Source organism: Pleurodeles waltl, chromosome 6 (assembly GCF_031143425.1).
Source record: "Pleurodeles waltl isolate 20211129_DDA chromosome 6, aPleWal1.hap1.20221129, whole genome shotgun sequence".
NCBI lineage: Eukaryota > Metazoa > Chordata > Amphibia > Caudata > Salamandridae > Pleurodeles > Pleurodeles waltl.
The window spans coordinates 354,295,329-354,323,288 of NC_090445.1; the positions used below are offsets into that span (position 1 = coordinate 354,295,329).

General features: G+C 46.9%; 1 gene segment (V, D, J or C); it reads left to right on the plus strand.

Moving 5' to 3' along the window:
* LOC138301559 (immunoglobulin heavy variable 4-30-4-like) lies at nucleotides 1–27,425 on the plus strand. The segment is given in 3 exon segments: nucleotides 1–91; nucleotides 26,794–27,111; nucleotides 27,400–27,425. Coding segments are annotated over 3 exon segments (435 nt in total).
* Nucleotides 27,426–27,960: the final 535 nt, after the last annotated feature.

Below are 27,960 nucleotides of genomic sequence, written 5' to 3' on the forward strand. Positions count from 1 at the left end.
ATGACGTTCAAGGACACCCAGAAGGTCAATACCCAGTCGTGGGTTGACTTTGTAGACACCTCACTTGAGGCACTAGTGGGCTGGATTCATGGTAACAAAGTAAATACCTATGAGGGGTTATACAATCTGATCATGAGAGAGCACATCTTGACCAATTGTATCCGAGAAAGGTTATGCCAGCATCTAGTGGACTAAGCTGACCAACCCTAGAGAGCTGGGGGAGGCAGCTGATGAGTGGTTGAGAACCAGGGTGGTTGTCAAGACCCAGGGGGGAGACTCCAAGAAGGGGGGGGTCAGGTCCCCAAAAACCTAAGGAGGGAGGTGGTAAGCCCACCACAGAGACTCCCTCTGTACCCAGAACCCTAAGAAGGAGGAGAGTAAATCCCACTCCCACTCTGACAAGCAGAGACAGGGAGACCCAGGGTTAAGAAAACTCTTGGACAGGAAGGCTTGCTTTGACTGTCAGCAGACAGGTCACTTCAGAGGAGATTCAACCTGTCCAAAGAAGGTGGTTAGCACTGGGCTGTCCATTGTAGCCATGGAGGAGGAGGACTCAGATGATGAAGTCATCCTAGCATTGAGCTGAGAGACAGGACCAGATGGTAAGCTGGTGATCCCTGAGGGTGGGAGTAGGCACTTTCACCTCATTCAGGTGAATGGGATCCCTACCACTGGCCTGAGAGACACCTCTGCCAGTCACACTATAGTGAGTGACCAGTTAGTGACCCCAGACATGTATGTCCCAAAAGAGACCAGGAAAGTCAGGATAGCCACAGGGGAGGTCACCTCCAAACCTGTAGCCATAGTGCCCCTAGAGAGGGAGGGTATCCTTGGCTGGTTTAGGGTGGTAGTCAGTGCGGACTTCCCCTTAGATTGTATCCTAGGCAATGACCTCCCAGAGGTGAGTCTGGTCCCAGATGGGCTAGTCACTCAGGGCAGCCCCCAACCCAAATTCCTGGCGTGTCAGTCCCTACAGTTAGGAGACAGGGGTCCCCAAGAAAAGGAAAGAAGAAAAGGAAGGGTGGGGCACTCTTAATGAGAGTTCCAGGGAGCCAAAGGCCTTCTGTCCCAGTAGGAGAGGAGACCAGAGTTGACACTGGTGAGACCTCACCTGACCCCAAGGAAGCCCTGAGTAGTTAGGCAGCTGTCCAGATGCAGGGTGTTGCCCCTGCACTGACGGAAGGGAGAGTGGAAGGAGGGTGTCTGCCACAGGAGGTGGGAGCCGCCCACTCTAGACAGCCAGAGGGGTGCCAGGACCCCACAGTTGCCCATAAAGCAGCTCTGCCACCTGTCAGTGGAGAGCTTAGGGTGTAGTTCTGGGTACTGACAGCTGTCAGTAGCCTCTGCTGGGTGCTAGCCTTCGTGGCAGCACTGCACTTGGCCTGGAAGGCACACCCCAGGGCCAAAAGCAAAGTAGGCCCCTGACCCTGTTGGTCATTGTGGGGTTGCTCAAGTGTTGGGGGACCTCTTTGGGTAAGCTAGGTGTTTCCCTAGCAAAGCTAGGGATAGGGGAGGTGGGCACCACACTACCCAAGTTGGCAGAGAGAGAGGAGGAAGACACCCCTAGAGGGAAGTTTCAGTTTGAGATGGGTCCTTTCTCTGTTGGGATGGATTCACTACCCAAAGGGAGTGACCATGGCAGGAGGATGCAAGGCAGAGTAGGCCCTGCAAAGGGACAGCCTGTTCTCTTCACTGTCTTCCTCACCTGACAAGCCGGGAAGACTCTCCCCGGGTTGGGCTGAGTCTCCTGGGCGTGTGGGCTGGGGGGCTTGTGTGAGAGAACAGGGCTGATTGCAGAGGCCCCCTAACTTTTTGCTCCCATTTTCCACTTTTTACTGGTGTTTTCCTGACTGATGGTGCCCTGGGTACTGCTAGCCAGTCCCATGGCCTGTGCTCTGTGTAAAATCAGTATGCAAATTAGGCTAATTATAATTGGCTAAGTCAACCTACCCATAAGTCCCTAGTATATGGTAGGGCATGGAGGTTTAGGGACCCCAGCATAGATAGCGCCCCCATAGGTGCACTGCTGAGGTGCCCAGTGTCATTTTAAAGGCAGACCTGCCTTGCTGGCTGCTTTTAAATTAAAGTTACATTCAAATTCGACTTTGGAATTAAAAGTAGTTCCAAAGTCTTATTCTACCTTATTTTTACATATAAGTCACCCCTAAGGTGTGCCCTATGTGCCCCTAGGGCTGGGTGCAGTGTAACCATTAGCAGGGATCATAAAATAGTTTTATAAGCCCTGGTGAGGTAAAACAGGCAAATTTGTTTTTTCCTCATTGTAGTGAATGGCCTCCATAGGCTAGAAAGGGGAGACTTTACTTTAATTTTAAAAATCCCCTTAAGTAACAGATACCAGAAGTTTGGTATCAAATTAATTGTTGTAATAAATCCCACAACTTCCAGTTGTGGGATTTAATATAACTTATTCAGGTAAAGAGTTTTAAACTTTACCTGAAAAGTTACCAACTTCAGCCCTGCAGTGTTTTTGCTGCTGAGCTCTGACTGGCCAGCCTCTGGCAGCCTGGTCAGGCTGCCTTGATGAGGTGTGAAGTGGCTTGGCTCAGTACAAAAAGATGTGCCTGTGGGAGGAGATCTCCCCTCGGCAGATGGTGAAGCAGGAAGTGGGAGGGCTGCCACACTGGTCTTCAAAGGCAGAGAAGGACATTTGGAGCATCCCAGCAACACCCTCACATCCTGCAAAACCAGACAGTTAGGTGCCCCCTTGATTAGATTAGGAGAGGGCAGGTGAGGGGTGTGTTTAGGAATTTTAGCCACACCAGTGGGTGGGCTCAGCCAGACGTAACCTCCTAAAATCACTTTCAGCCATGATGGATTTTTGAGGAATGTTGCTCCCTGGGATTGATTTTTGTCACACTTCCCAGGAAGTGGTCATCACAGGGGGAAGGACCTTGCCCCTGATTGGAGAACCAGGACCCCCCTGTTTTTCACCCAGGAGCAAAGATAAAACTGGCAGACCTGCACCCACACCTCAGATCCCCATCAGATTCTAACAAGGAAGAACTACAGGAGAAGAAGGACTACCCTGCTGGACCCCTGGCCTGCACCTGGACCCTGCACTCTGAAGGACTGCACCAGATGCACACTTGGGCTTCAACACAAGAAGGACTTTGCCTGGCTTCAACTGGTTCAAGGAGGGACTCCCTGTTTGCTACAGGTACAAAGGAGCTGCCCAGCGTCCCTTGCATCAAGCCCTGCAAGCAGAGCCCTGCTGGCCAGCGCCCGGGTTCTTTTTGAGGATTCTGACCAGGTGCATTCTGGGAATTGTAGTCCCAACTCCCAAGGAGCAACTCAGAGCTTCTGGAACCTTGGATCAAGTTGTGGACACTTCAAGGACACAAAATGGACCTCTGGAAGAATATCCAGAAGTTTGGAGACGTTTGGAGCAATTCCATAAGTTGAAGAGGCGCATGGTGAGAGTTGTAGTCCCAGACCCCAAGAGGCACACCAGAGCCGTTGAACCCTTGGCTGGTGCTGTGGACCACTTTCCTGAATCAAACACTTCTGAAAGTAAGTGTGACGGTCTTACCTCATGGATGGCCTGAACTCTGGACTTTCTTCCTTTCCAGTGTGACTTTTTTTAACCCTTTGAGTGCTAGTTGCTTCCATGCTCTAGAAAGCATAATATTTTTAAAAATTCATATCTCCGGTTCTCCTTATCCAATTTTATTCGTTTTGGTGTCATTTTAAAGATAAAAATATAATCTATTGTTATAAATTTATTTTGGATTTTTAAACTGTTTCCTCTGTTTTATTTAATTACAGTTTTTTGATATTTGAATGCTTTACGCTTTGTCTCCTAAGTTAAGCCTTGTCGCTCTTTGCCAAGCTACCAAGAGTTGAGCTAGGTTTAATGTACTGAGACCTAACTGGACCTAAGTGGAGGTTAGTGGCCTATTGCTAAGTTTAGGTACTTACCTGCTGTAGGAAGTTGGCTTTGTATATAGTATTTGAAAGTAAGAAATAGTGTGCACAGAGTCCAAGGGTTCCCCTCAGACGTAAGATAGTGACAAAAAGAGATAATTCTAATGCTCTATTTTGTGGTAGTGTGGTCGAGCAGTAGGCTTTTCAGAGGGTAGTGTTAAGCATTTGTTGTACACACACAGGCAATAAATGAGGAACACACACTCAAAGACAATTCCAGGCCAATAGGTGTTTATATAGACAAATGTATTTTCTTAGTTTATTTTAAGAACCAGAGGTTCAAAATTTACAAACAATACTTTCAATGAAAGGTATTTCACTCAGGTATCTTAGGAACTTTGAATCATCACAATAGCATGTACAGTTTTGGCAAAAATGGCAATAAGCTATTTTAAAAATGGACACTGCAAAAATCAACAGTTCCTGGGGGAGGTAAGTATTTGTTAGTTTCACAGGTAAGTAAAGCACTTACAGGGTTCAAAGTTCGGTCCAAGGTAGCCCACCGTTGGGGGTTCAAGGCAACCCCAAAGTTACCACACCAGCAGCTCAGGGCCGGTCAGGTGCAGAGGTCAAAGTGATGCACAAAACACATAGGCTTCAATGGAAATAGGGGTGCCCTGGTTCCAGTCTGCCAGCAGGTAAGAACCCGCGACTTTGGAGGGCAGACCAGGGGGGTTTTGTAGGGCACGGGGGGACGCACGTAGGCACAGAAAGTACACCCTCAGCGGCACAGGGGCGGCCAGGTGCAGAGTGCAAACAGGCATCGGGTTTGCAATAGGATTTAATGGGAGACCCAGGGGTCTCTTCAGCGATGCAGGCAGGCAAGGGGGGGGTCCTCGGGGTAGCCACCACCTGGGCTAGGAAGAGGGCTGCCTGGTGGTCGCTTCTGCACTGGTGTTCGGTTCCTCTCAGGTCTTGGGGGCTGCGGGTGCATTGTGTTTTCCTTGCGTCGGGTTCCTTGAAGCAGGCAGTTACGGCCAGGGGGAGCCTCTGGATTCCCTCTGCAGGCGTCGCTGTGGAGGCTAAAGGGGGTCAACTCTGGCTACTCACTGGCTGGCAGTCACCGGGGAGTCCTCCCTGTACAGTTAGTTTTCCGCAGGTCAAACCGGGGGCGTCGGGTGCAGAGTGGAAAGTCTCACACTTCGGGCGGGAAACGTGTGGTCTTTAAAAGTTGCTTCTTTGTTGCAAAGTTGTAGTTTTTGTGGAACAGGGCCGCTGTCCTTGAGAGTTTCTTGATCCTTTTAGATGCAGGGTAGTCCTCTGAGGTTTCAGAGGTCGCTGGACCCTGGGGGACACGTTGCTGTTGCAGTTTTTCTTGAAGTGAGGAGACAGGCCGGTAGGGCTGGAGCCAAAGCAGTTGGTGTCTCCGTCTTCTCTGCAGGGCTTCAGGTCAGCAGTCCTTCTTCGTCTTCAGGTTGCAGGAATCTATCTTCCCAGGTTCTGGGGGCCCCTAAATACTCAATTTAGGGGTGTGTTTAGGTCTGGGAGGTTATTAGCCAATGGCTACTAGCCCTGAGCGTGGCTACACCCTCTTTGTGCCTCCTCCCGATGGGGAGGGGGTCACATCCATAATCCTATTGGGGTAATCCTCCATCTGCAAGATAGAGGATTTCTAAAAGTCAGAGTCACCTCAGCTCAGGACACCTTAGGGGTTATCCTGACTGGCCAGTGACTCCTCCTTGTTTTTCTCATTATCTCCTCCAGCCTTGCTGCCAAAAGTGGGGACAGTGGCCGGAGGGGCGGGCATCTCCTCTAGCTTGGATGCCCTGTGGTGCTGTAACAAAGGGGGTGAGCCTTTGAGGCTCACCGCCAGGTGTTACAGTTCCTGCAGGGGGAGGTGAGAAGCACCTCCACCCAGTACAGGCTCTGTTCTCGGCCACAGAGTGACAAAAGCACTCTCCCCACGTGGCCAGCAACATGTCTGGTGTGTGGCAGGCTGGCTGACAAAACCTAGTCAGCCCACACTGGAAGTCAGGTATGTTTTCAGGGGGCATCTCTAAAATGCCCTCTGGGAGTATTTCACCATAAGATGTTCACTGGCATCAGTGTGCATTCATTGTGCTGAGACGTTTGATACCCAGTTTTCAGTGTAGCCATTATGGTGCTGTGGAGTTCGTGTATGACAGACTCCCAGACCATATACTCTTATGGCTACCCTGCACTTACAATGTCTAAGGTTTTGCTTAGACACTGTAGGGGCATAGTGCTCATGCACCTATGCCCTCACCTGTGGTATAGTGCACCCTGCCTTAGGGTTGTAAGGCCTGTTAGAGGGGTGACTTATATATGCCATAGGCAGTGTGAGGTTGGCATGGCACCCTGAGGGGAGTGCATGTGCTGAGTGAGGGGTCCCCAGGGTGGCATAAGACATGCTGCAGCCCTTAGAGACCTTCCCTGGCATCAGGGCCCTTGGTACCAGGGGTACCAGTTACAAGGGACTTACCTGGATGCCAGGGTGTGCGAATTGTGGAGACAAAAGTACAATTTAGGGAAATAACACTAGTGCTGGTGTTGAAGTAAGTCTCAGCAAGGCCTACTAGTGCAAGGGGTTCACCCTTCTCTGCACAAAGTCCTCAGACCATATAGGAAGAAGTTGGCACAGAAACTGAAATAAAAGACAAAGTTTATTAAACCTCATGAGGTGGTACTACAGTTCAAACAGCACCCTTCGGTAATGTTTGAAGTAGCACATTGAACTGAGAGAGCATGGTCCTTTTATACCCACGCAGGGGCTAAAAGGAGGTGGTACATGTTGGAAAATGGGTTGTTGGTAAGGGCAGGTAGGTACCTACACCTAGCAACAAGCCACTAACCTCCACCTAGGTACAGTTAGGTCTCAGTAAATTAATCCCAGCTCAACCCTTGGTAGCTTGGCAACGAGCGTCAAGGCTTAACTTAGGAGACAGTGTGTAAAGCATTCAAATATCACAAAACAGTAATTAAATAAAACACAGGAAACAGTTTAAAAATCCAAAACCAATTTATAAAAATAGTTTATATTTTTATCTTTAAAATGACACAAAAACGATTAAAATTGGTTCAGGGGAACCGGAGATATGAATTTTTAAGGAATAATTATTTTTCTAGCGCTTAGAAACAAAAAGCGCCAATCGGGTCATCTGGTTGCACCTCGACCGGGGCAAAGTCAAAGTTTCGGGCCGACCGCGATGGAGCCCTGCTCGGCTACAAGTCGCGGGAGGCCTCGGTTAAAAAGTTACCTTCTGACTTAGTCTTTATTTTGAAGTTTTTCTTCACTGGGACGAACCTGCCAGTTGAATCCGACCTCCTGGAGCCCTTGTCCGGAAACGCGATGTGGGTTTCCTCGGTGGAGATTTTTACCTTCGGACTTAGTCGTTTTTTCGAGATGAAAATCCTTCGACCGGGGTAAACCTGGATCTTGATCCGACGTCCGTGGAGCCCTTCTCGGATACGACGGCTGGGAGGTCCCGGTCAAATTTTTACCTTCGGACTTAGTCTCTTTTTCGGATGTTTTTCTTTACCGGGACGAATCACGAAGTCAGGCCGGGTCGCGGTTGAGGCAAGCCGGCTAGAATTTCCGCGGCGGGTCGGTCCCTCTCTGGAGCTTTTTTTCAAAAATTCTCAAATCTTTTCCAAACTTCTGGGGCTTCACCCAGATGTTCTTTTAAGGTTCTTTTGGGGTCCACAGCTCACCCCAAGGGTCCAGAAGTTCTGTGATGGTCCTTGGGGGGTGCGGACTTCAACTCCCAGAATGCACCTGGCGCAAACTCCTTTTTGGCCACTGGGCAGTGGTCAACTGGTCTCTTTTTTAGGAGTTGGTGCAGGACTCTGGATAGCAATTTTTCACCTGTAGCAAACAGGGAGTCCCTCCTTGAACCAGTTGAAGCCAGGCAAAGTCCTTCTTGTGGTGAAGCCCAAGTGTGCAGCTGGTGCAGTCCTTCTGAGTGCAGGGTCCAGGTGCAGGCCAGGGGTCCAGCAGGGCAGTCCTTCTTCTCCTTAAGTTCCTTTCTTCTTGAAATCTGGCAGGGATCTGAGGTGTGGGGGCAGGTCTGCCAGTTTTATCCTTGCTCCTGGGTGAAAAGCAGGGGGGTCCTGGTCCTCCAATCGGGTACAGGGTCGTCCCCCTGTGATGACCACTTCCTGGGAAGTGTGGCAAAAATCCATCCCAAAAGGCAACAGTCTCTAAAAATCCAACATGGCTGAATCTGATTTTTGGAGGTTACATCTGGCTGAGCCCACCCACTGGTGTGGCTAAAAATCATAAACACACCCCTCTCCTGCCCTCTCCTAATCTAATCAAGGGGGCACCTAGTTGTCTGGGGTTGCAGGATGTGAGGGTGTTGCTGGGTGCTCCAGATGTCCTTCTCTGCTTTTGAAGACAAGTTTGGCAGCCCTCCCCCTTCCTGCCTCACCATCTGCTGAGGGGAGATTCTCTCCCCCAAGCACATTCCTTTGTGTGAAGCCAGGCCACTTCACACCTCATCAAGGCAGCCTGGCAGAAGCTGCTGCAGGCTGGCCAATCAGAGCACAGCAGCAAAAACAATGCAGAGCTGAAATTGGCAACTTTTTAGGTAAAGTCTAAACTTTTTACCTGAACAAGTTATATTAAATCCAACAACTGGAAGTTGTGGGATTTATTACAACAATTAATTTGATACCAAATTCTTGGTATGTAACATTTAAGGAGACTTTAAAATTTAAAATAAAGTCTGCCCATTCTAGCCTATGAAGGCCATTTACTTCAATGAGGGAAAAACGAATTTGGCTGTTTTTACCTCACCAGGGCTTATAAATCTATTTTTATAAAGTCCCTGCTTATAGTTACATGGCACCCAGCGCTAGGGGCACATAGGGCACACCTTAGGGGTGACTTATATGTAAAAATAAGGTAGTTTAAGACTTTGGAAGTACCTTTAATTCCAAAGTCGAATTTGCATATAACTTTAATTTAAAAGCAGCCAGCAAGGCAGGCTTGCTTTTAAGATGACACTGGGCACCTCAGCAGTGCACCTAGGTGTGCACCACCTATGCTGTGGTCCCTAAACCTACATGCCCTACCATATACTAGGGACTTATAGGTAGGTTAACTTAGCCAATTATAATTAGCCTAATTTGCATATCCATTTTACACAGAGCACAGGCCCTGGGACTGGTTAGCAGTACCCAGGGCACCATCAGAGTCAGGAAAACACCAGCATGAAGTGGAAAATGGGGGCAAAAAGTTAGGGGGCCTCTGCAATCAGCCCTGTTTTCTCACACAGCCCCCCCCCCAGCCCACACGCCCAGGAGACTCAGCCCAACCCTGGGAGAGTCTTCCTGGCTTGTTAGGCGAGGAAGACAGTGAAGAAAACTGTCTGTCCCTTTGCAGGGCCTACTCTGCCTTACATCCTCCTGTCAGGGTCACTCCCTCTGGGTACTGAACCCACCCCAACAATGAAAGGACCCATCTCAAACTGAAACTTCCTTCTAGGGGGGTCTTCCTCCTCTTTCTCTGCCAACTTGGGTAGTGAGGTGCCCACCTCCCCTACTCCAAACTTTGCTAGGGCAACACCTAGCTTAACCAAAGAGGTCACCCAACACTTGAGCAACCCCACCATGACCAATAGGGTCAGGGGGCCTACTTTGTTATTGGCCCTGGGGTCTGCCTCCCAGGTTAGGTACAGTGCTGCCAGGAAGGCTAGCACCCAGCAGAGGCTACTGACAGCTGTCAGTACCCAGAACCACACCCTAAGCTCTCCACTGACAGGTGGCTGTGCTGCTTTAGGGGCAATTGTGAGGTCCTGGCACCCCTCTTGCTGTCTAGAGTGGGGGGCTACCACTTCCTGTGGCAGACACCCTCCTTCCACTCTCCCTTCTGTCAGTGCAGGGGCAACACCCTGCATCTGGACAGCTGCCTGACTACTCAGGACTTCCTTGGGGTCAGGTGAGGCCTCACCAGTGCCAATTTTTGCCTCCCCCCCTACTGGGGCAGAAGGCCTTTGGCTCCCTGGAACTCTCTTTAAGAGTGGCCTACCCTTCCTTTTCTTTTTTCCTTTTCTTGGGGACCCCTGTCTCCTAACTGTAGGGACTGACTCCCCAGGACTTTGGTTTGGGGGGGCGCCCTGGGCGTCCGCCCCATCTGGGACCAGACCCACCTCTGGGAGGTCATTGCCCAGGATACAATCCAGGGGGAGGTCAGCACTGACTACCACCCTAATCCAGTCAAGGATACCCTCCCTCTCTAGGGGCACTATGGCTACAGGTTTGGAGGTGACCTCCCCTGTGGCTATCCTGACTTTCCTTGTCTCTCCTGGGACATACATGTCTGGGGTCACTAACCGGTCACTCACTATAGTGTGACTGGCACAGGTGTCTCTCAGGCCAGTGGTAGGGATCCCATTCACTTGAATGTGGTGGAAGTGCCTACTCCCATCCTCAGGGATCACCAGCTTACCATCTGGTCCTGTCTCCCATCTCAATGCTAGGAGGACTTCATCATCTGAGGAATCCTCCTCTATGGCTACACTGGACAGCCCAGTGCTAACCACCTTCTTTGGACAGGCTGCATCTCCTCTGAAGTGACCTGTCTGCTGACAGTCAAAGCAAGCCCTACTGTCCAAGAGCTTTTGTAACCCTGGGTCTCCCTGTCTCTGCTTGTCAGAGTGGGAGTGGGATTTACTCTAATCCTTCTTAGGGTTCTGGGGTACAGAGGGAGTCTCTGTGGTGGCCTTACCACCTCCCTCCTTAGGTTTTTGGGGACCTGCCCCCCCATTCTTGGAGTCTCCCCCCTGGGACTTGACAACCACCCTGGTTCTCAACCACTCATCAGCTGCCTCCCCTAGCTCTCTAGGGTTGGTCTGCTTAGAGTCCACTAGATGCTGGCGTAACCTTTCTTGGGTACAATTGGTCAAGATGTGCTCTCTCATGATCAGATTGTATAACCCCTCATAAGTATCCACTTTGTTACCAATAATCCAGCCCTCTAGTTCCTTTAGTGAAATGTCCACAAAGTCAACCCAAGACTGGGTACTGACCTTCTGGGTGTCCCTGAACTTCATTCTATATTGCTCTGGGGTCAGACCAAACTTCTTGGCTAAGCACCTTTTCATACTAGGGTATGAATCTGCCTCCTCCCCCCTTAAGGTCAGAAGGCTATCCCTCCGTGAGTTGGGGACCAACTCCCACAAAAGGGAACCCCAGTATTGAGGCCTAACCCTTCTCATTTGGAGTGCCCTCTCAAAGGCCCCCAGCCACTTACCTATGTCATCCCCCTCTACATAAGCAGGAACCACCCCCTTGGGTAATCTGGGGCAAACTCCCCCACCCATGGACACCTCAACTTCTCTGTCGCTGCCACCATCTCTTTTCTCTTTCTTTGCCCACTTTTTCTTTTCTAGGGCCAGCTTGTCTGCTTCCAAAGTTATGTATGCTAGCTGGGCCTCCAGCTCTCTTTCTCTGATGGATGGGTTCTCTCCTCCTGAAAGGACCCCCTTCCCACCACTAGCTTTGGGTCTGCCCCTAGTGACTGTATCTACTGAGGACCGTTCTTCCTCGTCCTCACTTAGGTTCAGATGCCTTCCCTCCCCTGAGTGGTTAGAGCTAGCATCCTCCCCTTTTTCTCCCTCCTCTGGAGCTTCCTCTGAGCCTACCTCTTGGGCCTCAGCCCATGCTGTCAGGGATTTGATCAGGATTTGCTTCCTGAGATCAGTGGTTGCAGGCAACTCTCTTTCAGTACACAACCCCCTAAGCTGGATTACTGTCAGTGTGGGTAGGCTAGCCAGATCAAGCTCCATGGTTCCCTAGTTTTGTGTCAACAAAAACTTTTTGCAAAAATTGGAAACAAGAATTTAGAAAAATTACAAAAATTCAATAATTGAAATTAATCCAAATTAATAAAAATAAAAAATAAAATAAAAATGTAAAAAAAATAAATTTTTGCACTAAGACAATTTAAAGGATTTTAAATTTGTTTTACTTAAACTGTAACGTGATACTGAACACAAGTACAGGATCCCACCGCTCCCACCAAAAATGTTGGAAAATGGGTTATTGGTAAGGGCAGGTAGGTACCTACACCTAGCAACAAGCCACTAACCTCCACCTAGGTACAGTTAGGTCTCAGTAAATTAATCCCAGCTCAACCCTTGGTAGCTTGGCAACGAGCGTCAAGGCTTAACTTAGGAGACAGTGTGTAAAGCATTCAAATATCACAAAACAGTAATTAAATAAAACACAGGAAACAGTTTAAAAATCCAAAACCAATTTATAAAAATAGTTTATATTTTTATCTTTAAAATGACACAAAAACGATTAAAATTGGTTCAGGGGAACCGGAGATATGAATTTTTAAAGAATTATTATTTTTCTAGCGCTTAGAAACAAAAAGCGCCAATCGGGTCATCTGGTTGCACCTCGACCGGGGCAAAGTCAAAGTTTCAGGCCGACCGCGATGGAGCCCTGCTCGGCTACAAGTCGCGGGAGGCCTCGGTTAAAAAGTTACCTTCTGACTTAGTCTTTATTTTGAAGTTTTTCTTCACCGGGACGAACCTGCCAGTTGAATCCGACCTCCTGGAGCCCTTGTCCGGAAACGCAATGTGGGTTTCCTCGGTGGAGATTTTTACCTTCGGACTTAGTCGTTTTTTCGAGATGAAAATCCTTCGACCGGGGTAAACCTGGATCTTGATCCGAAGTCCGTAGAGCCCTTCTCGGATACGATGGCTGGGAGGTCCCGGTCAACTTTTTACCTTCGGACTTAGTCTCTTTTTCGGATGTTTTTCTTTACCGGGACGAAACACGAAGTCAGGCCGGGTCGCGGTTGAGGCAAGCCGGCTAGAATTTCCACGGCGGGTCGGTCCCTCTCTGGAGCTTTTTTTCAAAAATTCTCAAATCTTTTCCAAACTTCTGGGGCTTCACCCAGATGTTCTTTTAAGGTTCTTTTGGGGTCCACAGCGCACCCCAAGGGTCCAGAAGTTCTGTGATGGTCCTTGGGGGGTGCGGACTTCAACTCCCAGAATGCACCTGGCGCAAACTCCTTTTTGGCCACTGGGCAGTGGTCAACTGGTCTCTTTTTTAGGAGTTGGTGCAGGGGACTCTGGATAGCAATTTTACACCTGTAGCAAACAGGGAGTCCCTCCTTGAACCAGTTGAAGCCAGGCAAAGTCCTTCTTGTGGTGAAGCCCAAGTGTGCAGCTGGTGCAGTCCTTCTGAGTGCAGGGTCCAGGTGCAGGCCAGGGGTCCAGCAGGGCAGTCCTTCTTCTCCTTAAGTTCCTTTCTTCTTGAAATCTGGCAGGGATCTGAGGTGTGGGGGCAGGTCTGCCAGTTTTATCCGTGCTCCTGGGTGAAAAGCAGGGGGGTCCTGGTCCTCCAATCAGGTACAGGGTCGTCCCCCTGTGATGACCACTTCCTGGGAAGTGTGGCAAAAATCCATCCCAAAAGGCAACAGTCTCTAAAAATCCAACATGGCTGAATCTGATTTTTGGAGGTTACATCTGGCTGAGCCCACCCACTGGTGTGGCTAAAAATCATAAACACACCCCTCTCCTGCCCTCTCCTAATCTAATCAAGGGGGCACCTAGTTGTCTGGGGTTGCAGGATGTGGGGGTGTTGCTGGGTGCTCCAGAGGTCCTTCTCTGCTTTTGAAGACCAGTTTGGCAGCCCTCCCCCTTCCTGCCTCACCATCTGCTGAGGGGAGATTCTCTCCCCCAAGCACATTCCTTTGTGTGAAGCCAGGCCACTTCACACCTCATCAAGGCAGCCTGGCAGAAGCTGCTGCAGGCTGGCCAATCAGAGCACAGCAGCAAAAACAATGCAGAGCTGAAATTGGCAACTTTTTAGGTAAAGTCTAAACTTTTTACCTGAACAAGTTATATTAAATCCAACAACTGGAAGTTGTGGGATTTATTACAACAATTAATTTGATACCAAATTCTTGGTATGTAACATTTAAGGAGACTTTAAAATTTAAAATAAAGTCTTCCCATTCTAGCCTATGAAGGCCATTTACTTCAATGAGGGAAAAACGAATTTGGCTGTTTTTACCTCACCAGGGCTTATAAATCTATTTTTATAAAGTCCCTGCTTATAGTTACATGGCACCCAGCCCTAGGGGCACATAGGGCACACCTTAGGGGTGACTTATATGTAAAAATAAGGTAGTTTAAGACTTTGGAAGTACCTTTAATTCCAAAGTCGAATTTGCATATAACTTGAATTTAAAAGCAGCCAGCAAGGCAGGCTTGCTTTTAAGATGACACTGGGCACCTCAGCAGTGCACCTAGGTGTGCACCACCTATGCTGTGGTCCCTAAACCTACATGCCCTACCATATACTAGGGACTTATAGGTAGGTTAACTTAGCCAATTATAATTAGCCTAATTTGCATATCCATTTTACACAGAGCACAGGCCCTGGGACTGGTTAGCAGTACCCAGGGCACCATCAGAGTCAGGAAAACACCAGCATGAAGTGGAAAATGGGGGCAAAAAGTTAGGGGGCCTCTGCAATCAGCCCTGTTTTCTCACAGTACAATTATAGACGCAAGACTTGCATACATGTAAGGTCATGTGGAAATGCACAGTCGACAGGTAGGAGGGGCTAACAGTTTCAAGGACTAGTTGACACATCACTGTCTGTCACTGATTACTAACAGCTGCAGATCTTACTGGGCATGTGTGAAAGTGGGAGATGCTAATTATAACTTGTCACTAGGCAGATTTTCAAGAGTAGTTAACAGAAAGGTAGGACAGAGCACATGGTGAGCACATGGCAGCATGTGGCAGAGAAAATGGCTGCCATGAATACAAAATAGATTCTGCAAAATGTTCACAATAGTTGCTAAATACAAGATGTCTTCTGCTAATGCCTAATCTAATCGCTGCTAAACTACAACACTCGGGCCTGGTTAGCAGGCCTCAGCACACTTTTAAATCATAACTTGGCATCAGCAAAGGCAAAAGGTCAGGGGGTAACCATGCCAAGGAGGCATTTCCTTACACCTGCCCTTACCAATAGCCCATTTTCCAACAGCGGGAGCCAAAGTTATGGAGTTAATGTTGTTTTCTGGACGTGAAAACCTACCTTGCATCAATGAAATCCAAGGCAGACGTTCCTGTCCAGAAAAGGACGATATGGCCTTAGCGCCATATTTATCCCCCATTCTAAAATCCAGCACAGAGGTATGGGGGCCTTAAATAATGGTGCTAAGCTTGCTTAGTGCCACTATTTAATGCCTGGGTATGGGCTGGCGTTAGGGAACCTGTAGGCATATTTCCATGGTCAGAGACCATAGACAGAGCCCACAGGTGACCTTCCCTGGCCCCAGGGACACCCCTACCCACACCAGATGGACACCACAGTATGGGGGACCCATGCCAGGTAAGCCCCGGTAAGTATTTTTTTTTGTTGTTTTTTTTCACACCCGGAGGCCTTGACTTGGGGACCCCTGCATGGCGCTGGCCTGAATGGCCATGCCCAGGGGACGTTTGTCCCCTGGGCATGGCCATTGGGGTGGTGGGCATGGCTCCTGTCTTTACTAAGACAGGAGCCCTGTCCATGGTGGTTGTGCACCAGAAAATGTCGCTACATTGCTTAGAGGCATTTTTTGGCCTCTAAACAGTGTAGCGTCATAATTCGGCTCACAAGCTCCGGTTTCCCCTACGCCTCCGTCATCCTGTTAGCGTCCTTTACCAGTACGCTAACAGGGCATTAGTGCTGGGTAGCAACATTCCATAATTATGGCCTCCGGCCGGTGTCTTGGAATGGCGGTAGCTTGCGCTATACTTTTTCACGCAAAACCGTGCTAAGGCTGTTTTGTGTGAAAAGTATAAATATGGGCCTCTGTGTTACGGTTTCACCTGATAAGTACCAGCGTAACTCCTAAATATAGCAACAAGCTAAAGAAAGGTTAGCAGTCATCATTTGCAAAGGGGCCTTCCACTGTGCACCAAAATGTGTTGCTGCACTTTTAGCGCCTCTTGAACTGTTTTTGTTTAAATCTGCAGATTATGCAGCAGATGTTAGATTTTGCGGCAAATGCGACATATCCATAACCATGCAAAAAGCACTGCAGCGCACAATCACATAATTCCATTGGCCCTGGTGATAACCAACCCAGGCATCAGAAATAAAGTGTTCATATCAATGAATTTGCATAAATCTTCACACATTTCATAATGTTACAGGACAAAACAGCAGTCCTGGCCCATAAGAGCGTGTGTAAAAGGCCCTACATAGCAAGATACAGTTTGACTGTCACAGTCACAGAGGAGTTCTATAAAAATATATAGGAACTAGGCTGAAGGCTGAGTTCATTAGATCAAAGCTGTCTGGTTTGCTAAAGTAATTTAGAGGACATTTGGAAAGCTTCCCTGGGAATGTATTCTACCCATTGCTTACCTTTGGCTTTGCAACTTACATTTGCTTGGTTTCTGTTTGCTAGCTGTACTTGATTTAGGCTGTCCAGCTTGAGTTTGTCCCTCCAGTAGAGTATCTCTTGTATACTGTATCCTTCCACCAGTGTTCGATGTCTGTAAACAGGCTTTTAAATATTATTCTTATCTTGTCTCACTTGCTTTTCATTAAATGACCAAGGTCAGCTTACAGGCTCTGTCTTCCCATGGAGCTTGGTGTTTATCTTTCTTTCTCTGACTTCAAAGTGAGAGACCCTATATGACAATCATGGTAGCTACTGGGGGTGTGGAGGAGGGAGGCTTTATGATGCTCTTTTTATCTACCACACAACAAACTTCAAATGTTTGTGAATGAAATGTGCAGCTACTTAAGAATATAATTGAGGTGGAAACAAATATTTTAAGACGATCGAAACAAATCAATGCACTAGGTAAAGACATTTCCACACCTTAACATTTGTGTGCTGTATGTTCTTATCAGTAAAACTGTAAGTCTTTGCAAAATTAATGGTCATTTCAGTTGAAGATGTGTTGCCTGTAATGCAGTGTGCTACCACATTATGCATACTCCACTTTGTGTTACTCCACTCTACTCTGGGTCACTCCATGCCATTGCAATCTACTCTGCACCACTCAATTCTGCACCTCTCTACTCTACTCTGTACAACTCTACACTATGCCAATGCACTCTACCCCACTTTAGTCTAGGCCACTCCACTCTACTCTTCACCACTGTAGATGACAATGCACTCTACACCACTCTACTATACACCACTGTACTTTACTGCAGCACTTTACTATACGTCACTCTATTCTACTCTGCACCGTTGCACTCAACACCACTGCTCTCTACATCACTCTACACCACTGCAGCAAGCACATTACGCCACTCTATTCTACTCTGCACGACTGTACTCTATGCCACTCCATGCAACTGCACTCTAGGCCAATGCACTCTATGCCACTCTACTCTACACCACTGGCTTTTATGACACTATACTCTGCAACAGTGAACACTTTGCCACTGAACTTTACACCACTGTACTCTGCACCACTGCGCTCTACTGGCCACCACTCAACTCTGTGCCACTCTACTGCACTCTTCACCAATGCACTCTATGCCACTACACTCTACACCACAGAAAGTCACTTCTCCAGCTGGGGCTTCTAGAAACACATGTGTTTTTATATTTATTACTTCCTTTGTGCAGCAGTTTTAAAAGCACTGCAAAGTTATCATAAATTAATTTTTCAGTGCAGAGCCAAGTTAGGGTGGGGTGGGCTGGGCTGTGTCATGTGGAGGAGGAGTGGAATGTGCACCAAAAGTGGAGCAAAACCTGAGTTTAGTCAGCTGTGTTGGGCCGGCCAAACAGACATGCGCACTTAGTATTTCTCTACCCGGCTGTATTGAACAGCCAGGTGGAGAACATGAACAGGCTCCCACTCCCTGTCTGAGTGCTGAACCAGGCTGCTCAGACCAATCACGACGCAGCTGTTATGCTGATGACAGCAGCGTTTTGATTGGCTTAGGGGAGTCTGGTAGCCTGTGTGCTTCTGTTCTGCTGGGACTCAGGAAGAGAAGAGGACAGAGGAGAGACGACAGCCATACACAGTTTAAGTGTTCTTTTTGTGTATTTTTCATCCCCCTGCCTCGCTACCCCCGTTTCTTAGCAGTCACCAGAGGCTTTCGGGCAAAAATAAAAGCAACTCTAGTGATTAATGTACCTGTGGGAGAGAGGTAGGGGTTTTGTCTAGTGGCAGTTTTGACTCATCTAAGGTAGCGCAGATGGTTAATATACCTGCTGCAAAGAACGTGTTTCTTGCAAAGAACAGTATTTTATGTGCATAACACAGAGGGTTACTGCTTTTGTCACTGAGATTCTTTTCTTACTGTGCAGGTCATAAGTTACAAGCGTAATCTAGCACAGTGAGCTATGAACTGCCATCAAAGAGCTGCATGCAAACTGCATGGCACAAATTAGAAAGTTATGTTTTGTTTTCCCAGTCTTTCATTTTAATTATGCTGCTAATAAAGGTTTGCTTGTGTAGAAATATAATCTTATTATTAAAGTCAAAGCTAACCATTGCGTTCTGAATCCCGAGTTTGTGCTTCTCCACACCAAGTACTCTTAGAAAATACCTACCAGTGTGGATGATATGTGAATCCTACACCTTGTAGTCCCCTGTAAAGTGCTTCAACACCTTACACTGATATGAGAGGTGCTATTGCAATAATGAATTATACGTGACAGTGATGCTATGGAGAGATGTGAGGCCCTTACGGTTTACTTCCTTTCTCCAGCACATATTTATGAAAAAAAGCCTTTTCAGATCTTACGTACCTAATAAATAAAAATAGAAATTGCTTGGGTAATGTAGAATTTGACCTGAGGATTCAACTTTCCTAAATCAGACCAAACATTAAAAAGTTAGTCACCTGGGATGTAGCGCCAACCTTCCCATTAAAATGTTCCGATTATTGGATATTTTTTCAATATAATATAATTAGATCTTTAGTAACGCGAGTATTTGTTTGGTGTGAACTTGCTTGTGTATTTTTTGCGAAATACAGTTTTAACCCCTTCGCTGCCAGGTATTTTCCCCTCAGGTACAAGGCCTTTTTTGGCTATTTGTGGCAGTTCGTGCTTAGGCCCTCATAAATATTTGTCTAAATAAGTTACCCACGCCAAATTTGCGTCCTGTTTTTTAGAGGTACCCAGACTTTGTGGGTTCCCCTGAAGGAGACCAAGAAATCAGCCAAAATACAGTGGAAAGAAAATGGGAAAAAAGGGCTGCAGAAGAAGGCTTGTTTTTTTTTCCTGAAAACGGCATCAACAAACGGTTTGTGGTGCTAAAATCAACAGCTTCCCAGATTTCAGGAACAGGCAGACTTGAATCAGAAAACCCAATTTTTCAACACAATTTAGGCATTTTACTGGGGTATACTTGTTTTGCTTTTCTGTGTTTCTCAAAGTATCCCGATACAAATGGTACCTCACTTGCGTGGGTAGGCCTAATGCTTGCGACAGGAAACACAACATGGACACATCACATTTTTGCATTGAAATCTGATGTGTTTTTTGCAAAGTGTCTAGCTGTAGATTTTGGTCTCTAGCTCAGCCGGCACCTAGGGAAGCCTACCAAACATACACATTTTTGAAAACTAGACACCTAGGGAAATCCAAGATGGGGTGACTTGTGGGACTCTCACCAGATTCTGTTACCCAGAATCCTTTGCAAACCTCAAAATCTGGCTAAAAAACACTTTTTCCTCACATTTCGGTGACACAAAGTTCTGGAATCTGAGCAGAGTCACAAATTTCCTTCTACCCAGAGTTCCTCCAAGTCTCCCAATAAAAATGGTACCTCACTTGTGTGGGTAGGCCAAGCGCCCGCAAAAGGAAATGCTCCAAAACACAACGTGGACACATCACATACTCCCGAAGAAAACAGACTTGTTTTTGCAAAGTGCCTAGCTGTGGATTTTGGCCTCTAGCTCAGCCGGCACCTAGCAAAGCCTACCAAACCTGTGCATATTTCAAAAGGAGACACCTAGAGGAATCCAAAATGGGGTGACTTGTGGGGCTTTCACCAGGTTCTGTTACCCAGAAGCCTTTGAAAACCTCAAAATTTGGCTAAAAAAACACTTTTTCCTCACATTTCGGTGACAGAAAGTTCTGGAATCTAAGAGGAGCCACAAATTTCCTTCCACCCAGCATTCCCTCAAGTCTCCCACTAAAAATGGTACCTCACTTGTGTGGGTAGGCCTAGCGCCCGCAAAAGGAAATGCTCCGAAACACAACATGGACACATCACATTCTCCCAAAGAAAACAGACCTGTTTTTTGCAAGGTGCCTATCTGTGGATTTTGGCCTCTAGCTCAACCTGCACCTATGGAAACATACCAAACCTGCACATTTTTGAAAACTAGACACCTAGAGGAATCCAAGATGGGGTGACTTGTTGGGCTCTGAATAGGTTCTATTACCCAGAATCCTTTGCAAACCTCAAAATGTGGCAAAAAAACCTTTTTCCTCACATTTTGGTGACACAAAGTTCTGGAATCTGAGAGGATACACAAATTTTCTTCCAGCCAGCGTTCCCCAGAGTCTCCCAATAAAAATTGTACCTCACTTGTGTGGGTAGGCCTATCGCCCGCAAAAGGAAATGCCCCAAAACACTATCTGGACACATCAAAATTTTCAAATGCAAACCTGTTTTTGCGGGGCACCTGTGTTTTTGGTCCTGGGCTCAGCAGCCATCTGGGGAAACCCACCAAACCCAGATATTTCTGAAAACTAGACACCTGAGGGAGTCCAGGGAGGTGTGACTTGCGTGGATCCCCCAATGTTTTCTCACTAACAATTTTCAGCAAACCTCAAATTTAGCTACAAAATCACACTTTTCCCACATTTCTGTGTGGGATCACTGCACCGGGATGAATTTCCTACCACCCAATGTTACCCTCAGTCTCCCGGTAAAAATGATACCTCACTTGTGTAGGTGGGCTGAGTGCCTGTGACAGGGAAGAGCCAAAAACATGTCAAAATTGAGGGGGAACCAAAGCGGGTCCAAAAGGGCATTTTGGAAAAAAACTTTTTTAGACTGACAAGTGCAGCAGAATTTTTATCGGTATAGATGAGACAATGCTGGGTGGTAGGAATTTTGTGGATTCCTGCAGATTCTGGAAGGTTCCATCAAAAGAATGTGGGAAAAATGTGTGATTTCCAGCAAAGTTGGAGGTTTTCAGGGCATTGTGGGTAAGAAAATGGTGCGGTGCATGTGAAGAACATCACCCTGGAATAACCCATATATTTAGTTTTCAGATGTGTCTAGGTCTTGTGGATTTTTCTACATGACAGTGTCCCAAAGTCCAAAACGTGCACCCCTCACCATTCCAAGTGGGAAGATTTTGAGAGTTAGCCAAGCTCTCATGGCCCAAATGTAAAACCAAATAGCAAAAAAATCAAATGTCCTCTGCTTGTCATGGTGTAAGATGTTTTAGTGTGTGGGGGAGAGCTGAAAGACTGTTACCCCCTTCAGTTGGGGTTGGGGCATAACCAGACCCATACTGGTTGGGAGCCACCACCCCACTATTTTTTATATATTTTTTTTATTCCTGGGCATCTAGTATGCTTTCTGCCCCCCCCCCGGGGAGTGGATCCGAAGTAATTGCCCCATCTGCCCACCGGTGGGGAGAACAACTTTGGCCCCATTTATTTGGGGTGGGGGTATAACCATACCCCCACCCTCTTATTTTGGAAACAAAATCTTACCTGGTCTCTGGTGGTCTTTCTGCCCCCCCCCCTTGGAGGCAGATGGGCCTTCCAAAAATAGGCCAATCTGCCCCTAGAGGGGGCAGATATCGGCAACAGTAATGTGCCCCCCATGGGGAGTGACCCTTGCTCAAGGGGCTGCCCCCCCCAAAACAAAACACACACATACACACACCAATCCCTGGTACCTAAGTGGTTTCTTGCCCCTCCTGGGGGCACATCGGCCTAACAAAAATAGGCAGATCTGCCCCCACGGGGGACAGAAATGTCCTAAAGACAATTTTCCCCCCAGGGGAGCGACCCTTGCCTAAGGGGTTGCTCTCCACATATAAAAAAAACAAATAAACAACAACAAAAAATCCCTGGTGTCTAGGGTTTTCTGCCCCCACTGGGGGCAGATCAGCCTAATTACAATAGGCCAATCTGCCCCCAAGGAGGGCAGAATTGGCTGGCCTACAACTAATTTGCCCCCCCCCAGGGGAGTGACCCTTGCCTAAGGGGTCACTCCCCTGATGTGAAACTGACAAAAAAAAATCTCTAGTGTCTAGTGGTTTCTGGCCTCCTTGGCTGCAGATTGGCCTAATAAAAATCGGCTGATTGGGCAGAAACGGCCTAAAAGTAAATTTGCCCCAAGGGAGCGACCCTTGCCTAAGGGGTCGCCCCCCACATACATAGATCAGAAAAAACAACAACTAAAAAGATCCCTGGTGTCTAGCGGTTTCTGCCCCCCAGGGGGCAGATCTGCCTAATTATAATAGCATTATAATAATGCAACTAACACCTGGTCATGTCCCCTTCCTCTGTCCCTCAATCCAATCAGGATTCAATCCCACTGGGAGAGGAGCTGCTCCTGACATTTCATTCTGGAGGCAACTGCTCCTTCCCTACCCCTCACTTTTGAACAATATCAAATGAAACTAAAGATGTTTAAGGATATATTTATGAGGCTTGTGCACCGCAAAACCATCCCATTTTTTAATGCACTGGAAGCGCAGACTACATAATCATATCTATCAGGCCACACAAAGCCAGCACTAGTCACTGCATTGCCATACTCTGCATCAGGGAAGTGGATGTTTTCACACAACACCCATGGATTTTAACACTGCCCCAGATTTACAAAATCACATAAACCTGGTGAAGCACTGTTAGAAATGGGGTCTTTTGTTGACAGTCAGGTTACCCCCTCTTCAAGCAAGGACCCTCACCCTAGTCAGGGTAAAAGAGAATCACCCTTAGATAACCCCTGCTTACCCCCCTGGTAGCTTGGCAGAGCAGTAGGCTTAACTTCAGAGTGCTAGGTGTAAAGTATTTGCACCAACACACACAGTAACTTAATGAAAACACTACAAAATGACACAGCACTAGTTTAGAAATATAGGAAATATTTATCTAAACAAAACAAGACCAAAACAACAAAAACCCGACATACACAAGTCAAGTTATGAATTTTTAAAGATTAAACTTAAAAATAGCACTTAGAAACACAAAATGCTTCAATGAAGTGTTAACACGGCGTCGTGAGGGAGTCGTTCCCAACAATCTGACACCAGCGGCGCCAGACACGGAGCCGCGAAACGATGAATCCGTGCACTTTGAGCGGTGTCGGTCACGGTGTGGTGCGGCAACTTCCACGGAGTTGCGGACTTCAGCGGGGCTGCAGGGGCTTCAGGCCTGCGAAGATCGTCGCGTTCCAGGTAAGATCACAGAGTCGGTTGCAGGCGGCGTCACCGGATTCAGCAGCGGCATCGGTCCGAAGTCGATTTCCTTGGATTTCCACCAGCTTTCCTTTCAAGGGCCCAGGGACTGGATGGGGCACAACTTGTCAGAGCAGGAGCCTCTCCAGAGACTCCAGGTGCAGGCAGAGAGAAGTTTTTACTGTCCCTGAGACTTCAAACAACAGGAGGCAATCTCTAAATCAAGTCCTTGTAGATTTCTTCACAAGATGGAAGGCAAACAAAGTCCAGTCTTTGCCCTCTTACTCTGGCAGAAGCAGCAACTGCAGGATAGCTCCACAAAGCAGTCACAGGCAGGGCAGCACTTCTCCTCAGCTTTTCAGCTCTTCTCCAGGCAGAGGTTCATGTTGATGTTCAGAAGTGATCTAAAGTCTGTGGTTTTGGGTGCCCTTCTTATACCCAATTTCTCATTTGAAGTAGGCCTACTTCAAAGCAAAGTCTTTTTTGAATGTGAAATACTGCCTTGCCCAGGCCAGGCCCCAGACACTCACCAGGGGGTCGGAGACTTCATTTTGTGAGGACAGGCACAGCCCTTTCAGATATAAGTGACCACTCCTCCCCTCCCTTCTAGCACAGATGGCTCATCAGGAAATGCAGGCTACACCCCAGCTCCCTTTGTGTCACTGTCTAGTGTGAGGTGCAACCAGCCTAACTGTCAAACTGACCCAGATAGGGAATCCACAAACAGGCAGAGTCACAGAAATGGTATAAGCAAGAAAATGCTCCCTTTCTAAAAGTGGCATTTTCAAACACACAATCTCAAAATCAACTTTACTAAAAGATGTATTTTTAAATTGTGAGCTCAGAGACCCCAAACTCCACATGTCCATTCGCTGCCAAAGGGAATCTACACTTTAATCAGATTTAAAGGTAGCGCCCATGTTAACCTATGAGGGGGACAGGCCTTGCAACAGTGAAAAACGAATTTAGCAATATTTCACTGTCAGGATATATAAAACACATTACTATATGTCCTACCTTAACCATACACTGCACCCTGCCCCTGCGGCTACCTAGGGTCTACCTTAGGGGTGCCTTACATGTAAGAAAAGGGAAGGTTTGGGCCTGGCAAGTAGTTACACTTGCCAAGTCGAATTTACAGTTAAAACTGCACACACAGACACTGCAGTGGCAGGTCTGAGACATGACTACAGAGCTACTCATGTGGGTGGCACAACCAGTGCTGCAGGCCCACTAGTAGAATTTGATTTACAGGCCCTGGCACCTCTAGTGCACTTTACTATGGACTAACTAGTAAATTTAATATGCCAATCATGGATAAACCAATCACATACAATTTACACAGAGAGCATATGAACTTTAGCACTGGTTAGCAGTGGTAAAGTGCTCAGAGTTCAAAAGCCAACAGCAACAGGTCAGAAACAAATAGGAGGCAGGCGGCAAAAAGATTGGGGATGACCCTGCATAAGCAAAAAATATCCAACAAGCACCATAAACTTACACCTCCTGAGGTGAGGCATAACAAGGAGAAATACTTGTTATTTCTCCTCATGTTTTCCTCTTTTCGTGTGTGCTGCACTGTGCAGCACACGTAGAAAGAGGAAAATGTCTCTTAGGATTGTTTTTGTACAGGAAGGTGCCCCTTCCTGCACAAAAACAATCCTGCATGCAATGGAGGCACCCTTGCACCCTGGTGCAAAGGTGTCTATGCTGACACTATGCTTCCAAAATGGCACAAGCGCTAGCGGAAATGACAGGAATGCACTGTATTGCATAAATATGGTGCATTACTGCCCTTTTACTTTGGGGTAGGGCAGCACAGCAAGATGACTTGATGCTCTACCCTATACCAAATCCCCATAAATATGTCCCTCAGTGTCTAGGACATCTATGAAGCATTTAATGCTACTGGGACTTAAGTGTGGGGTAAGAACCTTCCAGCTCAGATCCCAGAAGACTAAAAAGGAGACCAATGGAAACACACTAGGCTTACTGGAGACAAGCTGGGAGAATTTGGAAAAAGTAAAGCAGAGCTTAAACTCCATTGTAATGCCTAAGTAGCAGCATATACAAATTAGGGCATCGAAGACAGATGATTTCGCAATCAGTGTTAGCAAACCCCAAGTAGGTCTTCAGGCTCATTGATGAACTTTTTTCCTCAACTTCCACACAGTACCTGTTTTGCCTTCAGCCCAAACTGTGCGAAGATTTAGCAGATTTGTTTTTAGGGAAAGACTTTAAAGATTGGCATCACCTCATAAAAGAATATATTTCTGTTCCCTTGGAAATAGTAGTCACAACACTCAGATGGGAACAATTTGACACACATTATTTTTGGTCATTACAGACATTATAATAATTGGCCTTGCAGTAAAAAGCTGCTGTTTCTCTCTCCCTGCAGACTTAAGTCCTATGAGAATCATGTCCATGTCTCTTGCAGGAGCTCCTGATGCTACTTAACTCATCACTCACTGAGGACACTTTTTCTGCAATGTGGAAATTAGTGAATGTAAAACTTATACTGAAAAATCCTTCCCTAAAAGCTAAGTCTCGACAACCTTCGCCACTTTCTTTACTTCCCTGAGAAACGGGCAATAGGCAGCCCATTTCAAGAAGTGGGCGGGGTACCCTGTGTTACTAGGAAGAGGAATGATGAAGACAATATTCTAAACTGTAATGTAATTTAGCGGGTGTTGTAGTCAGTAGTGAAGAGATTGCAGAGTTCTGCAGGTGTAAGATATGTGTGAGCTGCAGACAATAGTGCCATCCAGGGTACATTAGCTATAATCTGTCTGCAGGAAAGAGACACCTCTGGTCAGTGACGCTATTTTGCGTAGTTAAGATGAAAATGGTAAAAAGAAGAAATCCTCCCCGGAGAATCTTACCAGAAGGACAGTATACTGGGTTAAGCACCAGCTGCACACATCTGTCTTTAACATCAAGTTACATGTGTGAATCCCACTAAAGATCCTCCTGAGGTCTATGGAATGAGGACCACTGATATGGGTCATTAATAAGACTTATGATTGACAAGACAAGGGTGAATACATTCGGTGGCGCCTCCTACATAAAATATCTTATTTTCATCCTTTTTCAAGACCAATCCAGGCCCGAACTGCAAATAAAATAGTTAAATATTGAGGCTGTTGGAGTTGTCATGAAGCATTCATTTGCTCATTATCTCTAAGACGGCAAGATTTCAGCACTAAAAACAAGCACCGTAGACGTGTGTCTTCGACAGGTTGCTGTCACTATATATTGCACATTTAATGCAAATGAGTCGGACTCCTCTAGTTTAAAAGCCCCGTGAGAGGGTCCCCGTGACGCCGACAGCTCAGAGGCTGAGATAGTAACCAAAAGGAGCGGAGATCGTTTAAGAAAAATATGAGTCCCGTTCACTTGTGTTTGTGTGTTCTTCTTCTTGCATCAGGTACAGCGTTCATCGAGATTGTAGAAAACATATTCATTGGTTCTTTTGAATATTTAACATAATTATTTTTAAATCTCCAGCTGTTCTGTGCCAGGTGAAGCTGCAGGAGTCCGGCCTTAGGACTGTGAAGCCCTCGGAGACCCTCAAATTGACCTGTAAAGTCACCGGTGTTTCTCTCACCGACAGCTGTTGTTGCTGGAACTGGATCCGGCAGCCTCCTGGGAAGGGGCTGGAGTGGTTGGGAAGGATCTGCTATGATGGCAGCACATACTACTCCGAGCCCCTCAAGAGTCGGCTGACAGTCACCAGAGACACATCTATAAATGAATTTTATCTGCAGATGAGTAACATGAGAGCAGAGGACACGGCCACGTTTTACTGTGCTCGAGAGTCACAGTGTGAGGAAGGAAGTCAGAGCTCTTACAAAAACTACTCTGGAGCATCTCAGGGGATTTGCGTTTAGGAGATCATCTTCCATGCACTGACAGAAGTCGCTGAAAAGACTAAAGTTTCACTTTGTAAATGTAAATTTACTCAAACTTTCACTTGAAAATGGTTTTGTGAAAATCTTCTAGTCCGGACTCACTAAGACATACAAAGTGGTGCTTTAAACCTGTTTCTGTAGCAGACACACCCAATGGCATGATTAGCTGTGTTTCAGCTTTATTTGCTTTTTCTGTCTGCAGGTTTCCGGACCAACGCTTGTAAATAAATCTGTAAGGTAACAACATAACAGAGCTGAAGGGGGTTGGTCCGCGGCTGCCAAATAAGCCAGTTAACTTTAAGGAAAAAAATATGACATTTGAGAATAAAGGGGCCAAGGAATGGTAAATAGAAAGAGCTAACGGGAAAGTAAAAAATAGGACGGAGAAACTAACAAGCATTTGCAATGCACCGGGTCTTGCATTTGTTCGAGTTAGAGCTATTAGCGTTGCAGGCTCCAGGGGCGTAGGAGACAATACGTTTCTGGGGGGGACAGCACAGCCTTGGGGACTTCTCAATTGACCCAATACAAATCGGCCATTGTTTGCGAAATTAAGGCTCTGATAAATGTACACAATCATATAGTTTGGACGTGAAACAGGGAGAAAAGAAGGCATGTTGTCAGTTTGAAAGTTTTATTGTTATTTACATTCACAAAGTATTTAGGCCAAATGTGAAAAAAAAAAAAAACATGTTGATTAACCTTGTATCTTCATGCATCAAGCAAATAAAGGTAGGAGGGAGAAAAGGGAGAACATACCTTT